General features: G+C 42.0%; 1 protein-coding gene across 10 annotated transcripts in view; it reads left to right on the top strand.

Annotated features, from left to right (window-relative positions):
- TJP2 (tight junction protein 2) overlaps positions 1–13,223 on the top strand; it is a 128,872-nt gene that overhangs the window by 91,872 nt on the left and 23,777 nt on the right. For all 10 annotated transcript variants that reach the window (XM_044939935.2, XM_044939934.2, XM_045165058.1 and 7 more), the window contains exons 3-11: positions 813–937; positions 1,603–1,705; positions 3,111–3,672; positions 7,576–7,679; positions 8,314–8,467; positions 10,120–10,228; positions 10,334–10,467; positions 11,977–12,043; positions 12,865–13,015. In XM_044939935.2, the coding sequence (XP_044795870.2) occupies positions 813–937; positions 1,603–1,705; positions 3,111–3,672; positions 7,576–7,679; positions 8,314–8,467; positions 10,120–10,228; positions 10,334–10,467; positions 11,977–12,043; positions 12,865–13,015 (1,509 nt within the window). The remainder of the gene's footprint in view (positions 1–812; positions 938–1,602; positions 1,706–3,110; positions 3,673–7,575; positions 7,680–8,313; positions 8,468–10,119; positions 10,229–10,333; positions 10,468–11,976; positions 12,044–12,864; positions 13,016–13,223) is intronic.

Raw genomic sequence — 13,223 nt, forward strand, 5'->3', positions numbered from 1 at the left:
TTTTTTTTGGGTGAAGGTTTCTTTTATTCTCTGAATAGATTTTTATCTAATCAAACCCTTATTTAGTCTTATAGCCACATATATCCCTGGGTGTGAATATAGTCCGTGTATAGTCTATATAGTCACCTGGATGAAATCCAGGAGCTTAGCTTTTTTGAACACGGAAATGCATTAAGATTCTGTATTATTTGGGTTCACCCTTATACATTTCTAGATTAATCTTGAATCTCATTCATCTCTATTTCCATCCTAAATGCATGTAGAAAAGAATTCAATACTTGGCTGTCTCATAAGATGTCAAAAATAAGTTCATCTTCAGATTTTGTCTTTAAAATCCATATACTTCTTCTTCACTGTACATTAAAACGAGACCATTAGCTCCTCTAACTTGTAAGTTAAAGGTATTCTTTAAAAATACGGTTTTCGCACAGATTCAGTTGTGACAAGCCTTTCCAGCTCAGGCCTGGATATGAGAACAGGTGTGACTGGTGATTCCAATAGCACATACTTATTTGGACAGAAGATGTACTTTCCATCCCCTGCCAGCTTCTAGTGATAACTCCAGTCTGCGCTATTAATCTTGTCCAGCTTTCACAAGGCTGTTCCTTTTAGATAAGGTGTTTCCCTTTATAAACCTGTCGGCTAACCATGATGATGCTGTGTTCCGTTTCTCACTTGTTTCTCTAAGCCCTCTGTTTCTGAACTGTCTCTGGTTATTGGTTTGACCTTTATTTTATTGACTGCTGGTAATAAATCCTGAAAGCCACTTATAAGGATTTTATTTTAATTTTTATCTTAACTTCAATGACCAGGATTCCAAGAGAGGATTTGGAATTGCAGTATCCGGAGGCAGAGACAACCCCCACTTTGAAAATGGGGAGACATCCATCGTCATTTCTGATGTGCTCCCGGGTGGGCCCGCCGACGGGCTGCTTCAGTGAGTGTCCTTCCTCCTGCTCCCAATCCCTGCCAGTCCACTGGTTGGCCCTGGACAGGGGGCGTTTGGTGGTGTGCACTTTTAAAATTAAAAAAAAGAAAGGAATATATATATGTAAGTTAGTTTTCTTTCATACAGAGAGCGTGGTAGAATTTTTACATCATTTTTGGGATGAGATAAAGTTAAAGTGTTAGGGTTCTGTGACCTCAAAATTTCTTTAAGAAGCTGAGGCAACCTCTTGACTTCATCCCCTCCAAAACACAAGTGACTGTCAGCCTCCTTTGGGGGCATCTGTAGATTTGCTGGAGCATACCACGTACCATGTTCCACCATACACCGTGGGTAAGGAGGGCCTGATGTACAGGTTCCTTCTGTGCTCTGACCTTAGTGCTGTCCAGTGACTCCTGGAGGGACCCCATGGGTTTGGGTCCTTCTCTGCAGGTGGTTTCCAGGAGACACTGTCCAAAGCGCTCTGAGCGTCTCCTGGGTTCCTTCCTCTGAAGAGCTCAGACCAAGTTGACAGATTAAACCTCATGAGTCATTAGACACTGAGCCCTTTAATAAGAATTTTGGGTCAATCTTTTGCTTTTATTTGTTTCTAAATAAACGATTCAGAGGGGTAAGCTGGGAGTTTTTCATATCCCATTTTTCTGTTTTGTTTGCAGAGAGAATGACAGGGTGGTCATGGTTAATGGCACCCCCATGGAAGATGTGCTCCATTCATTTGCTGTCCAGCAGCTGAGGAAAAGTGGGAAGATCGCTGCCATTGTACGTCCTGGGTTTGTTTTCAGCTTGACTCCGTAGAGCTTTGTCTTTTGCCCGGAGGAAAATTACTACTTACTCTTTAGCACTGGACAGAATTGCACAATCTAGGGACCGCTCCCTCTGTATCCTCAGTATGTTGGGAGGGTGATGCCAACTAAGGTTGATGTAAAGATCCCTTCTCGCCATCTCATCCTTCTAACTTAAGACCAGTGCTTCTCTTACCTGAATGAATTTGCCTGAAGAGCCAGGTTAGATAATTATTCTCTAAGAGAATTAGCTAGATTGCAAACAATGGTAAAACCACATTAATTTAGAAACTCAATTATGAGCTCATAAAACTCATCTGTAACAGCTCTCACAGGATCATGTTCTTTCTTCATAAACTTGCATTTCTTTGGAGATAACTGGCAGTCTGTGCCATTCACTCATTTATGGGCTCACTCAGTCATTCGGCAAACATTGGTTGAAAATCCTCTTGGCCCTGGAGCAGGTCTGAGCTGTAAGGAGTGTTCACTCTGGCAGGGCAAGTAGACACACTGAGCGAGAATTGGAACATGGTGTGTTAGGGACAGTGCTGGGGGGATGCACGGGGTGTGTGGTATTTGATGTTCTTTTTCCAGCTTTATATGATAAAAATTTTCAAACAAAAAGGGAAGTTCAAAGATTAGTATAACCAACACATATTTTCTATAGTGTTAATATTCTGCCATATTCACTTAATTTTTCTTTGTATGTGTATATAAAGACATACTTATTTTTAGTGAACCATTTGAGGGGAAGGGGCAAGACATGACAGTTAACCCTTCTTACTTCTGAAATCTTCTAAATAAGAACATTCATCTACATAACTATACTACTGTTATCCTATTTAAGAAAAGCAATAATAACGTCACCATGTCATTTAGTATACAGTCCATGTCCTAAGATGACTTTGATATACCGCTTTTGTTCTCTATCCAGGAGCCAGTAAAAATTCATGAGTCACATTTGGTCCTTATCTCATCAGTCCTTTTTAGTCTAGAAGGATCCCTCTTTTCCCTCCTCTCTCCTCCTACATGCCATCCCCCCACTTTGAATGACATGATTTATGGATGAACCTAGGCACTCCTATACAGAATGTCTCACTTTCCACATTTTCATTTTTGTAACTTATTGATTTAAAGCCTCTTGGTGCTTTTCACACTTTTGAGTAGAAGCAGATTTTTGGAGAAACTGCTCCGTTTTATACTCATTGTCTTACTTTCTTCTTAACACTCTGAGGTATTTATCCTTGTTTTAAAGATGAGGAACCTGAGGCTTAGCCTGGGTAGGAACACACAGGTTTCCTGGAAAGGAAACCCAGGCTCTTAACCACTGTATTTTCTCTGGTTGTGATTGTCTTGTGTCTCCACTGTTTGTTTGCTGACAGGTGGTCAAGAGGCCCCGGAAGGTCCAGCTGGCCCCGCTGCAGGACAGTCCTCCTGTCCACGAAGATGACCGGGCTTTCGAGGTGATGGACGAGTTTGATGGCAGAAGCGCCCGCAGCGGCTACAGCGAGAGGAGCCGGCCCAGCAGCCGCGGAGGGCGCAGCCGCAGCTGGGAGGAGAGCCCAGAGAGGGGCCGTCCCCATGACCGGGTGCGCAGCCGGGATCGGGGCCGAAGCCTGGAGCGGGGCCTGGACCACGACGACGACTACGGGCGATCCCGGGAGCGCAGCCGTGGCCGCAGCCTCGAGCGGGGCCTAGACCACGATGATTACAGGCGAGCCCGGGAGAGCAGCCGCGGCCGGAGCATTGACCCGGTCTACGATCGCGCCTACACCCCTGAGGGGGAGTACGGCCACAGGGCCCAGCCTGATGCCCGGTATGGGGCATCCCAGAGCCGCAGCCGTGAGCACCTCCACTCCCGCAGCCCCAGCCCGGAGCCCCGGGGGCGGCCGGACTCGGACAAGCCTATCGGGGTCCTTCTGATGAAAAGCAAAGCAAATGAAGGTAGGCATGCGTGATGAAGAAAAGCACTGTAACAGTAGCTAACTCTTCCGTGGTACCTGCTTTGTTCCACACACTGACCTAAATGCTTTGCACAGATTAGCTCATTTCATCCTCACCACCACTTCCTGTGGGTGTTATTCATATTTTTACTTTATAGACAAGGAAACTTGAGGTGCAGAAAAGTTCGTTGACTTGCACAGAGTTATATCATCAATGGCAGAGCCAGGTGGCAGAAATTTGGCTTTAAATGGATAGGCCAGTGATTCTCAAAGCTGCATAAGTATCACCTGGACTCTTGTTAGAAAGGCAGATTCTTAGGCCCCAGCCCAGCCCCTACTGAATCAGAGGCACTGGGGTGGCCCCTTGTGTTAACAAGCTCTCCTGGTGAACCCAGAGCAGCTTAAACTAATGAAACCACAGTAGAGGATGCTACTCCAGCCAGTCTTGATTGAGTTTTTGCTCAATGCCAGGGCCTCTGTGGAATAAATATTTTCTTATTTAATCCTCACTAGAAGCCTGCGTGATGGGTAGGAAAATCCCCTCCTCTTTTACTGGTGGGGATAGATTGATGGTATGTGAGGAGAGATTGATGGTATGTCCACGGATGAGGTGGGCTCTGCCCTGCACTGGTGATCCATGTCATGTGCCCGGAGCATTTGCACACACTTAATTGTGTCCAGACTCACTAAAGCCCTGGGTGATAGGTAGACAAAGCAGTATTACTTGCAGTTTAGGTGAAACTCAGAGGTGGGAGGTGACTTGCCCACATCTTGAAGCTGATAAGTAAGTGGTAGTGTTGGAACCTAAACTTCATCTCTTGAAAATAAATGACAGGAAACAAGTAGGTGAATGAACAGGGATTTAGAGCCCCATGTTGTGATATTCATTGCATTGATTCTTGGCATTCAACATTTTAAATTCCTTGTAATATACGTTTTATCTCTTTTCGTTCTCTAATTCTTCTTCAAAGAGGAAAAAAGATGAGTGTCCAAGAGTGTAATGTGTAAGATCACTTGCTTTTTAGGTTGGGAATTTGCATTTTAAAGAGCCTATCAGATGAAAGGGTTTGTTTTCTTTAGCTCTTCTGCTGCTGCTGCTGCTAAGTCGCTTCAGTCGTGTCCGACTCTGTGTGACCCCAGAGACGGCAGCCCACCAGGCTCCCCGTCCCTGGGATCCTCCAAGCAAGAACACTGGAGTGGGTTGCCATTTCCTTCTCTAATGCATGAAAGTGAAAAAGTGAAAGTGAAGTCGCTCAGTCGTGTCCAACCCCTAGCAACCCCATGGACTGCAGCCTACCAGGCTCGTCCACCCATGGGATTCTCCAGGCAAGAGTACTGGAGTGGGGTGCCATCGCCTTCTCCTAGAGGTGCATAAAGAGTTGAGTTATAGAACTGGGTACCTGTTGAAACACCTGATACTGAAAAGATACTGAAATAATTGCAAGGATGTGAATAACAGGATACCTGGAGCACAGGCCCAGAAAGTAATGGTGAAAGTTGAGATTGTATGATCTGAGGAATGTGCATCTTAGCTGGTTTAAGGATTCTAGAGAATCTTATCATCCTAGATAATGACATCGTCAACCCCCAAGAATTGCAGAGTGAAAACCATTCTGCTTCCAGATTGTGGACTGTTGAGGAATTTTGAGAAAGATGACTTGATGTGAGGCATCCTTCACGGAGGTCTACTGTACGTTCTATAGGACTTGCACCCAGGTTCCTGAGTTCCCCGCTGTAGTGCTCTTCAGTATTTTCCTCTTCCTCTTTCTCCTCTCCTGCTTATTCCTCTTTTGCCTTCTCTTCCCCCTCCTACTCCTGCCACAGAAAGAACCACATCCTGCAAATAATCATGGGTACAGCAGTATGTGAAAAACTTGACCAAATGTTTCATGGAACAATCCTTACTGTGTGTTGATTTTTGAATAGTTCCATTACATTACATTAAAAAATACTGGTCACAAAAAAAAAAAAAAAAAAAAAAATACTGGTCACAGCTCATTAAATTGATTTCAAGATTCACTCATGAGTTGTGATCCACAGTTTAAAAAGATGTTGCATGTCCTAAGAAACTGCCCAAGTCATGCCTGGTCTTAGTAATACTATCGAGGAACAAAGGGAGCTCATGCCCCTTTGCAGATACGACATTTTACTCCTTCTGGGCCATTTTGTTCTTTAAAGTTAGAATTCAGTGTTCATTGTTTTCCTCCCAAAGTTCTACTTTTTCAAAAAGATTTTTAAAGCCACCTTTTGGTAAGATTACGTAATAATTAAGCATAACTGGCTAGAGTTCCATAAGAGTTAATCTTTAAAAATATCTGGCTGTTGGCAAGATCTTCATTTGATTAAGATAAATATGATCCACTCATATGGCAAGCATTTACATGTTTCATGGGCATTAGATAGACTTGCTGGTAAAAGTCTTAGAAGCTGGTCAGCTGATTTTTTTCTTCATTTGAAAGATGCCTACAAACACATCAATAGCAACTTATTTGTTAATTTTACGGTAAGAGTACAGTTTTTAAGATAGAGGAATTGTTGACACATGAGAATTCATGGCTAAGGTTTGTCTCAGTCTTCTGTGCTGGACTGTGAGGCTGTTTAACCAGTAAGAAATTGCCATCATTGAAAGAAAATGTCATCCATCTTACCCTTTTTATTTCTTATTTCATGAGAGTCATCTTCTTATAAGGTGGGGGTGGACCTCAACACTAATCATTGTAAGATCTGATGCAAACTTACTGTAAGTCACTTAAAACTGATCTTTAAATCTATGTCTAAGTAGTAAAAAGATATTTTGAAATGATAAGATTTTAGCCCATAACAATAATAATGAAAATTTGAATGTGCCTCTTTTAAAACCTGCTAGGTTTAGGTAGCTTCCTAAAATAACCGAAATTCATCCTCAAAATATGTCTATTTACAAGTTTAGTAAAATCAGAACAATATTTTAAATATTTTATAGTATATATATACTTAGTAAATACAGTGGTTTTTCTTTTGAGAGCAACACTAAGCCCATGAATCCCCAGAGCTGTGCCAGTTTTAGTTGAATACTGTATTTGTTGCTTTGCTGGTTTATTTATCCCTTTTCTTCACACACTGAAGTTTTTTCAGTGCCAAACCCTACACAATTTTAATTGTTACAGATGGAGAGTATAATATTGGTGGTACCTTCCTATAGGCAACTGGATTGTCCATAGAACATGCCTGTACCTAATTGTGTTTTTTTTCTTACCCCAACATTTTATTTTGAAAAGTGTTAATTTTGTGGCAAATACTCAAATACCCTTCACCTAGTTTTGCCAGTTTGTAACATTTTGCCACATGTGTTCCATTTCTATTTTCCCCCTTTCTCCCTCCCCCTCTTCTTCCCCTGCCTCCTCTCTGTCTCTAATTGGTGTTTTGGAACTCACTTGAAAATAAGTCGCAGGCAAGATGACCTTTACCCGTAAATATTTCAGTGGGTATCTCCCAAGGACAAGAACATTGTCTTACATAACCATAATGCCATCATCATTGTTAAGAGATTAGTATGAATATGCCTTTTAATATATTATAGCCCAGTTCATTTCAAAGTTATTCCAAAATAATGTAATCCACCCTCCCCCCCACACCTCCCCCCTGTATCTCGCACATTGAATTGAGGACCTAGTGAAGTGTGGGTGAGGACCTATGTGGTGTGTTTGTTTTTTGGTATCTCCTTTAATCTAGAACAATCTCTCTGCCTCTTTTGTTTTTTATGACATTGACAGTTTCTACAGGTTCAAGCCAGTGGTCTTACAGAATCTCCCACATGCAAAATTAACTTTTCATACATATTTTTAAGTAGTTAGTCCTGAAAGCCAGACTCAGTTTTCTGGACATGTTAATGAAATATGTGTATGTTTGTGTGTTTGTCTCCTAGAATATGGTCTCCGGCTTGGGAGTCAGATCTTCATAAAGGAAATGACCAGAACCGGTCTAGCAACTAAAGATGGCAACCTGCATGAAGGAGACATAATTCTCAAGGTTGGCGGATAAGGGCAGAGAACAACCGGGTTCATGCTCGGCTTCATAGTCTGCATTTCCACACTTAAGTTCCAACACAGTGAAACTTTGTTGAGATGGAAGTCTCAATAGTAAGACAAAGCCGGGAAGAACAGCAGAGAGATCGTTTTTATCAGGAAAACCAGACTTAGAGATTTGTAATAGAGGAATGTCAGTTTAAAGAAAAAAGTCTCAACAAAGACATCCTTCTTCCCCTGTTTATTTAAAGTTTAAGCTCCTGTTTTCTGAATGAAGGAAAGATGAGAGGGTGACTTGGTGGTATATGAATGCTGAATATTTAATAGTTTTTGTGAACCTCTCCAGTCAAGAAACATGTTCCAGTAGTAAACCAAGCCATTGTCTTGAACTTGGAAGTTCAGTCATTTCACAGAGTCACTTGAGCACACTATAGCTCTCACGCCTGTGTTTGGGTTTCAGACATGCAGGGTTATATTTAATTTAAAGGATAATTCATTTTTGTTATCATCTTAAAGCCCATGTCTGTTTGAATAGCTGAGCAAAGCCTTTACATTTTTAGCAGGGGAAAATGAGAACTTTTCTATTTCACTCTTAATAGTTGTATTATATGGAACATTACTGTTCTTCATATACACAGATAAACGGAACGGTAACTGAGAACATGTCTTTAACGGATGCTCGAAAACTGATAGAAAAGTCAAGAGGGAAACTCCAGCTCGTGGTGCTGAGGGACAGCAAGCAGACGCTCATCAACATCCCCTCATTAAATGACAGCGACTCGGAAATAGAGGGTAAAGAAGGGGGGTGTGAACTTAGCTGCGAGTGAGGAAGGCTGTTGCTTCTGCGTTCTCATCTCTATTTATTATAGCCATTCAGCTGGAAGTTAAATTCCTAACAGAAACCTCTCTTTTAAACTTTAATTCCAACTTAGGTTGTTATTTTCTTATTAAAGAGTCTATTGAAATTAGGATTCCAGTATGGAATTCTGATGCACTTAAGAGTCCCAGTGGACTCTGATTAAAGCCACTGAATACAAAACTTGTGAGTAAACAGATGTATATCAGAGTGGCTCAGAGAACTAACCACAGGACTTCTCTGGCAGTCTAGTGGTTAAGACTCTGCCCTCCCAACGCAGGGTGTCCAGGTTCAGTCTCTGATCAGGGAGTTGAGATCCAGCATGCAGCAATTAAGGATCCTGTGTGCTGCGTCTAAGACCCTGTGCAGCCAAATAAATAAATATTTAAAAAACAAACAAAAGAACTAACCACATACATTTGTAAATTACTCATTCTTGGGCTGTCTTACATGATATTTTTGAAGTGGCTATTAATATTTCCAACAAAGAGAAGACAATATGGAGGATAGCTAAAACTGGTAGACACTATAATAATGAATCAGTTAGAACGACTGAATATTACAGTATTCATTGGTTTGGAATTTGTGTCACCTCTTGTATGAAGATGTATTCATTTCTTTTAGTTTTAACTTGAAGATGAATAGTACATAGGATAACATCATTTATTTAGTTGGTCAGTCTTTGTTTAAGTCCAACTTCATGTCCTTCAAATTGGTCTTGGATATTCTACTCTTTATTCTTTTTTTTTGGCTCTTAGGCATGTCTTTATTATGATTTTTTTCTTTTTCTTTCTAAATTGAGATATAGTTGATATTCAACACACAGGATAACATTTTAACCATGTAAAAATGACCAATAAAAATAACTAGGCATGGCATTTCCTATGTAACCATCTAGTATTGCCTTTGTGCAGAAAAGTTTAGAAAATATTAAGTGCTCAAGTTTAGAAGTGGACTTGCTTTTTATAAGAATTACTTCATAAAACCTTAAAACTTCATTTAATTTCTATTATATAAAATGTTTAATCAAGTGGTTACTGCTTGGAGTACAGGAGAACAAGGAGAGCATGAGAAATAATCCCAACTTGCTAGGGGCTTGCAGTTTACCTCGTTTTTCCAAGTGTCATCCTCAATCCACTAATAGCATTGTGTCATACAGGAGCTTGATAGAATTGCAGAATCTCAGGCCCTACCCAGAACAACTGCGTTTTAACAAGATGCCAGGTGACATGTATGCACGTTAAAGTTTGAGAAGCATTGTTCTTTGGTAAAAATGAGTTTGTGTATCTTTTCATCTATAAAATCCCCATCATTGGCTTTTGACTCTTCAGTGACAGCTTTGATGGAAAGAATAATGAATGAAGAACATAAAATTCTGAATTTGGATTCCTCTTTGTTAATTAATGTCTTTCCTTTCAAGCTATCAGATTTTTTTTTTCCCAAAGGCAGACTATCAGACTATTTAATAGCACATTTACTGCCTGCCCTCTCTTCCACTTCCCATGTTTCCTTGCTCAGAAAATTGAATAATTTCTGGCACAGGTCTTAAATGTTTCATTAAAAAGACTTTTCTTATTTTTGAAACCAGATATCTCAGAAATAGAGTCCAACCGATCGTTTTCTCCAGAGGAGAGACGGCAGCAGTATTCCGATTATGATTACCATTCCTCAAATGAAAAGCTAAAGGAGAGACCAAAGTAAGATGATATGTGTTTTCCCTTGCACATGTCGCTGTCTGTGTATACGCATACCTGTTGGCAAATCTGTCACGTGATGAAACATTAACATGCTGTGTGCTTAAGTTCAAGAGAGGACATGCAGAGCAGATGGTCCAGGATGGGCGCCACACCCACTCCCTTTAAGTCCACTGGGGATATGGCGGCTGCGGGCAGCGCGGAGCCCAGCAAGGAGCCCAAATACCAAGAGGAAGCCCCAGGTGAGGCTCATTTTACACAGTCGTGTTCAGGTGTGTGTGCTTGGTAATTCCAGAGGGTGGCTGGTAGGAGAGAGAAAAAATATTTAAAATCATTCTCATGTATAGAAGAGGTACTCCTAACTCATTTAATATTAAAAAAAAAAGAAAGAATTTGTCTTTTATATGTGCCAACAGGCTGGTCATCTTCTGTTATATTTCATTAGTCATGGTCCTTTGGTCTCCCATCCCTGACCCCAACCTGACCTGTTTTCTGTTCACAACACTTCTGACATCAACTGCATGGGTTTTGTCTTCCGCCCAACTATCAGTTCTCCAGACACCAACCTGGTTATCCTGCAATTCAGTTCAGTTCTGACACTGACTACCCGAATTCCTGCAGAGCCTGATGGTTAAGGGCTCTGTCTCACAGGATCCGCCACCACAGACGCCAGTCACAAGCCTTGGGTTGCCGCTTTTACTTCTGACCAACCAGCTCTAAACTGAGAGTTCCCATGACCCCCTCCTCAAGTTTGATAATTTGCTGGAATAGCTCATAGAACTCTGGAAAGCACTTTATTTACTATTACCGATCATTTTTTTTTTTAAATAAAGGATACAGCCAAATGGAAGAGATGCCTAGGGCAAGGTATGAGGAGAGGGTAGAGAGGTTTCATGCCCTCACTGGGCAGGTCACCCTGCCAGCACCTCAGTGATTTCATCCATCCTGAAGTACTCTGAATCCCCTAGTTTTTTGGAGGCTTTGTCATGAGCATGACTTCCTCCTCCTGGTGACCAGCCCCAGCTTGAGGCTGTCCAGAAGGCTACTAGGAGTCATCTCTTTAGAACAAGGGATGCTCCTATCACCCAGCAAATTCCAAAGGATGTAGGAGCTCTGTGTCAGAAATTAGGGTTAAAGACCAAACTGTAGAACAAGAGATGCTCCTGGTACCCCTTTCACTCCAGAAATTATAGGGGTTTTAAGATCTCTGTGTCAGGACCTGGGGGTGGCGCAGAGACCAGATACATACTTAATTATGTCCCACAGTCGCATTTTGTCAAATTTGATTAAAGTCCTTTCATGTCCCTTTCTTTATTTCAGAAATAATTTTACTTATTTTTGGCTGTGCTGGGGCTTTTCTTTTGTGGTGGTGCATGGCTTCGTTGCTGCGAGGCTTGTCTCTTGTTGCAGTGCATGGCTTCTCTTACTGCAGAGCACAGACTCTAAGACACATTGACTTGGTGGTTGTGGCTCCCAGGCTCTAGAGCACAGGCTCAGTACTTGGGGCACACGGGCTTAGTTGATCTGTGGCATGTGGGATCTTCCCGGATCAGGGATGGAACCTGTGTCTCCTGTATTGGCAGATGGATTCTATACCACTGAGCCACCAGGGAAGCCCCTATGTCGCATTTCTCATCTCAACTCCATCCCCTACCCCCTGCCACAATAAAATTATCATCATAATTTAAATGCATAAATATTTATCCATGGAAAAAACAGCATTATAACTAGTGATGTGTTTTAATCCACAGTTCCTCCACCAAAACCAGCCCCGAGAGCTGTTCTTCGTCCAAGTCCTGAAGATTTAGCAATATATGGGTAGGCATCTCTTCCTGTTCCCCTTTCTTCCTCCACACAGCTCTGTCAACCTAAATCTGGAAAAATGGTGTTCTTAAACACCATTAAATGGTGATGATTTTGTATATAATCAGCTGCCTTTAACCCATCTCTATTGCTAGTGTTTTTAAGAAAGAGAAATCATTCGTAGGAAGAGTAAAATGTGGAAGTGAGTGAGTGTTAACTTTGCCTGCTTGTCTGCTTAGCTGGCTAGTGTTCCAGATGTTATTCTGAATAGTTGAGTTTGCCAGATCAAGAATGCCCAGATGAGTGAAGAATTGCTTAACTCTGGTGCCTCTGTAGGGGCTGTAGTGACAGGTGGCCCTGATGTGTGGAGGGGGGGGGGAAGTGATGCAGGGCTCTGCACTTGACAGAGAACCCCTGGTTCCGTGTGTTCCATGGGTTAGGAACCTGCTCCCCTGGACTTAGGCTGTCTCCATTTGACAGGAGCCCTGTGGGATCAGCAGGATTTTCTTTGCAAAAATCCTGAAGTAGGAATCAGATGGCCTTGAATTTTTACCCCAACCCTGCTCATTATTTGCTTTTTATCTTAAATGAGTTTACTTAGACATTCTCTCTGTTTCTGTTCTTCACTGGTAAAGTGGCCTCCTGATATTCATCTCACAGCCCCAAGGAAGATAAAATTATAGATTATATAAGAAAGGCAAGAGAGAGTTTATAAAGGGTAACTCACTCTATAGATAGAAGAAATTAAATCTCTCACTGCTAATGTTGGTTCTCCTTTACTGAAAAAAAATAAGAAAACCTCCCATCTTTCTTTACTGAAACTGAACCCATTGCAGCCCCAATACCAAAATGGTGAGGTTCAAGAAGGGAGACAGTGTGGGCCTCCGGCTGGCTGGTGGCAATGACGTTGGGATATTTGTGGCCGGCATTCAAGAGGGTACCTCCGCGGAGCAAGAAGGTCTTCAAGAAGGGGACCAGATTCTGAAGGTATGAGATCCCAGCCCTGTTTGTAGGTGTTACTGGGAAAGAGTAGGGTTTCCTGGAGGGTCTTACATAAAGGATGAAGAAGTGGTCCCTCTGGTGAAAATAGACCAGCTGCGGGTTTGTTGCTACTGAGCATCAGGTCCCTGTTGCGTTCCAGTGCACCCTGTCTCCTCAGTCCTGGAACCCAAAACTCATCCTTATGTCTGTGGGA

Source organism: Bubalus bubalis, chromosome 3, assembly GCF_019923935.1.
Source record: "Bubalus bubalis isolate 160015118507 breed Murrah chromosome 3, NDDB_SH_1, whole genome shotgun sequence".
In the NCBI taxonomy this organism is placed as follows: Eukaryota; Metazoa; Chordata; class Mammalia; order Artiodactyla; family Bovidae; genus Bubalus; species Bubalus bubalis.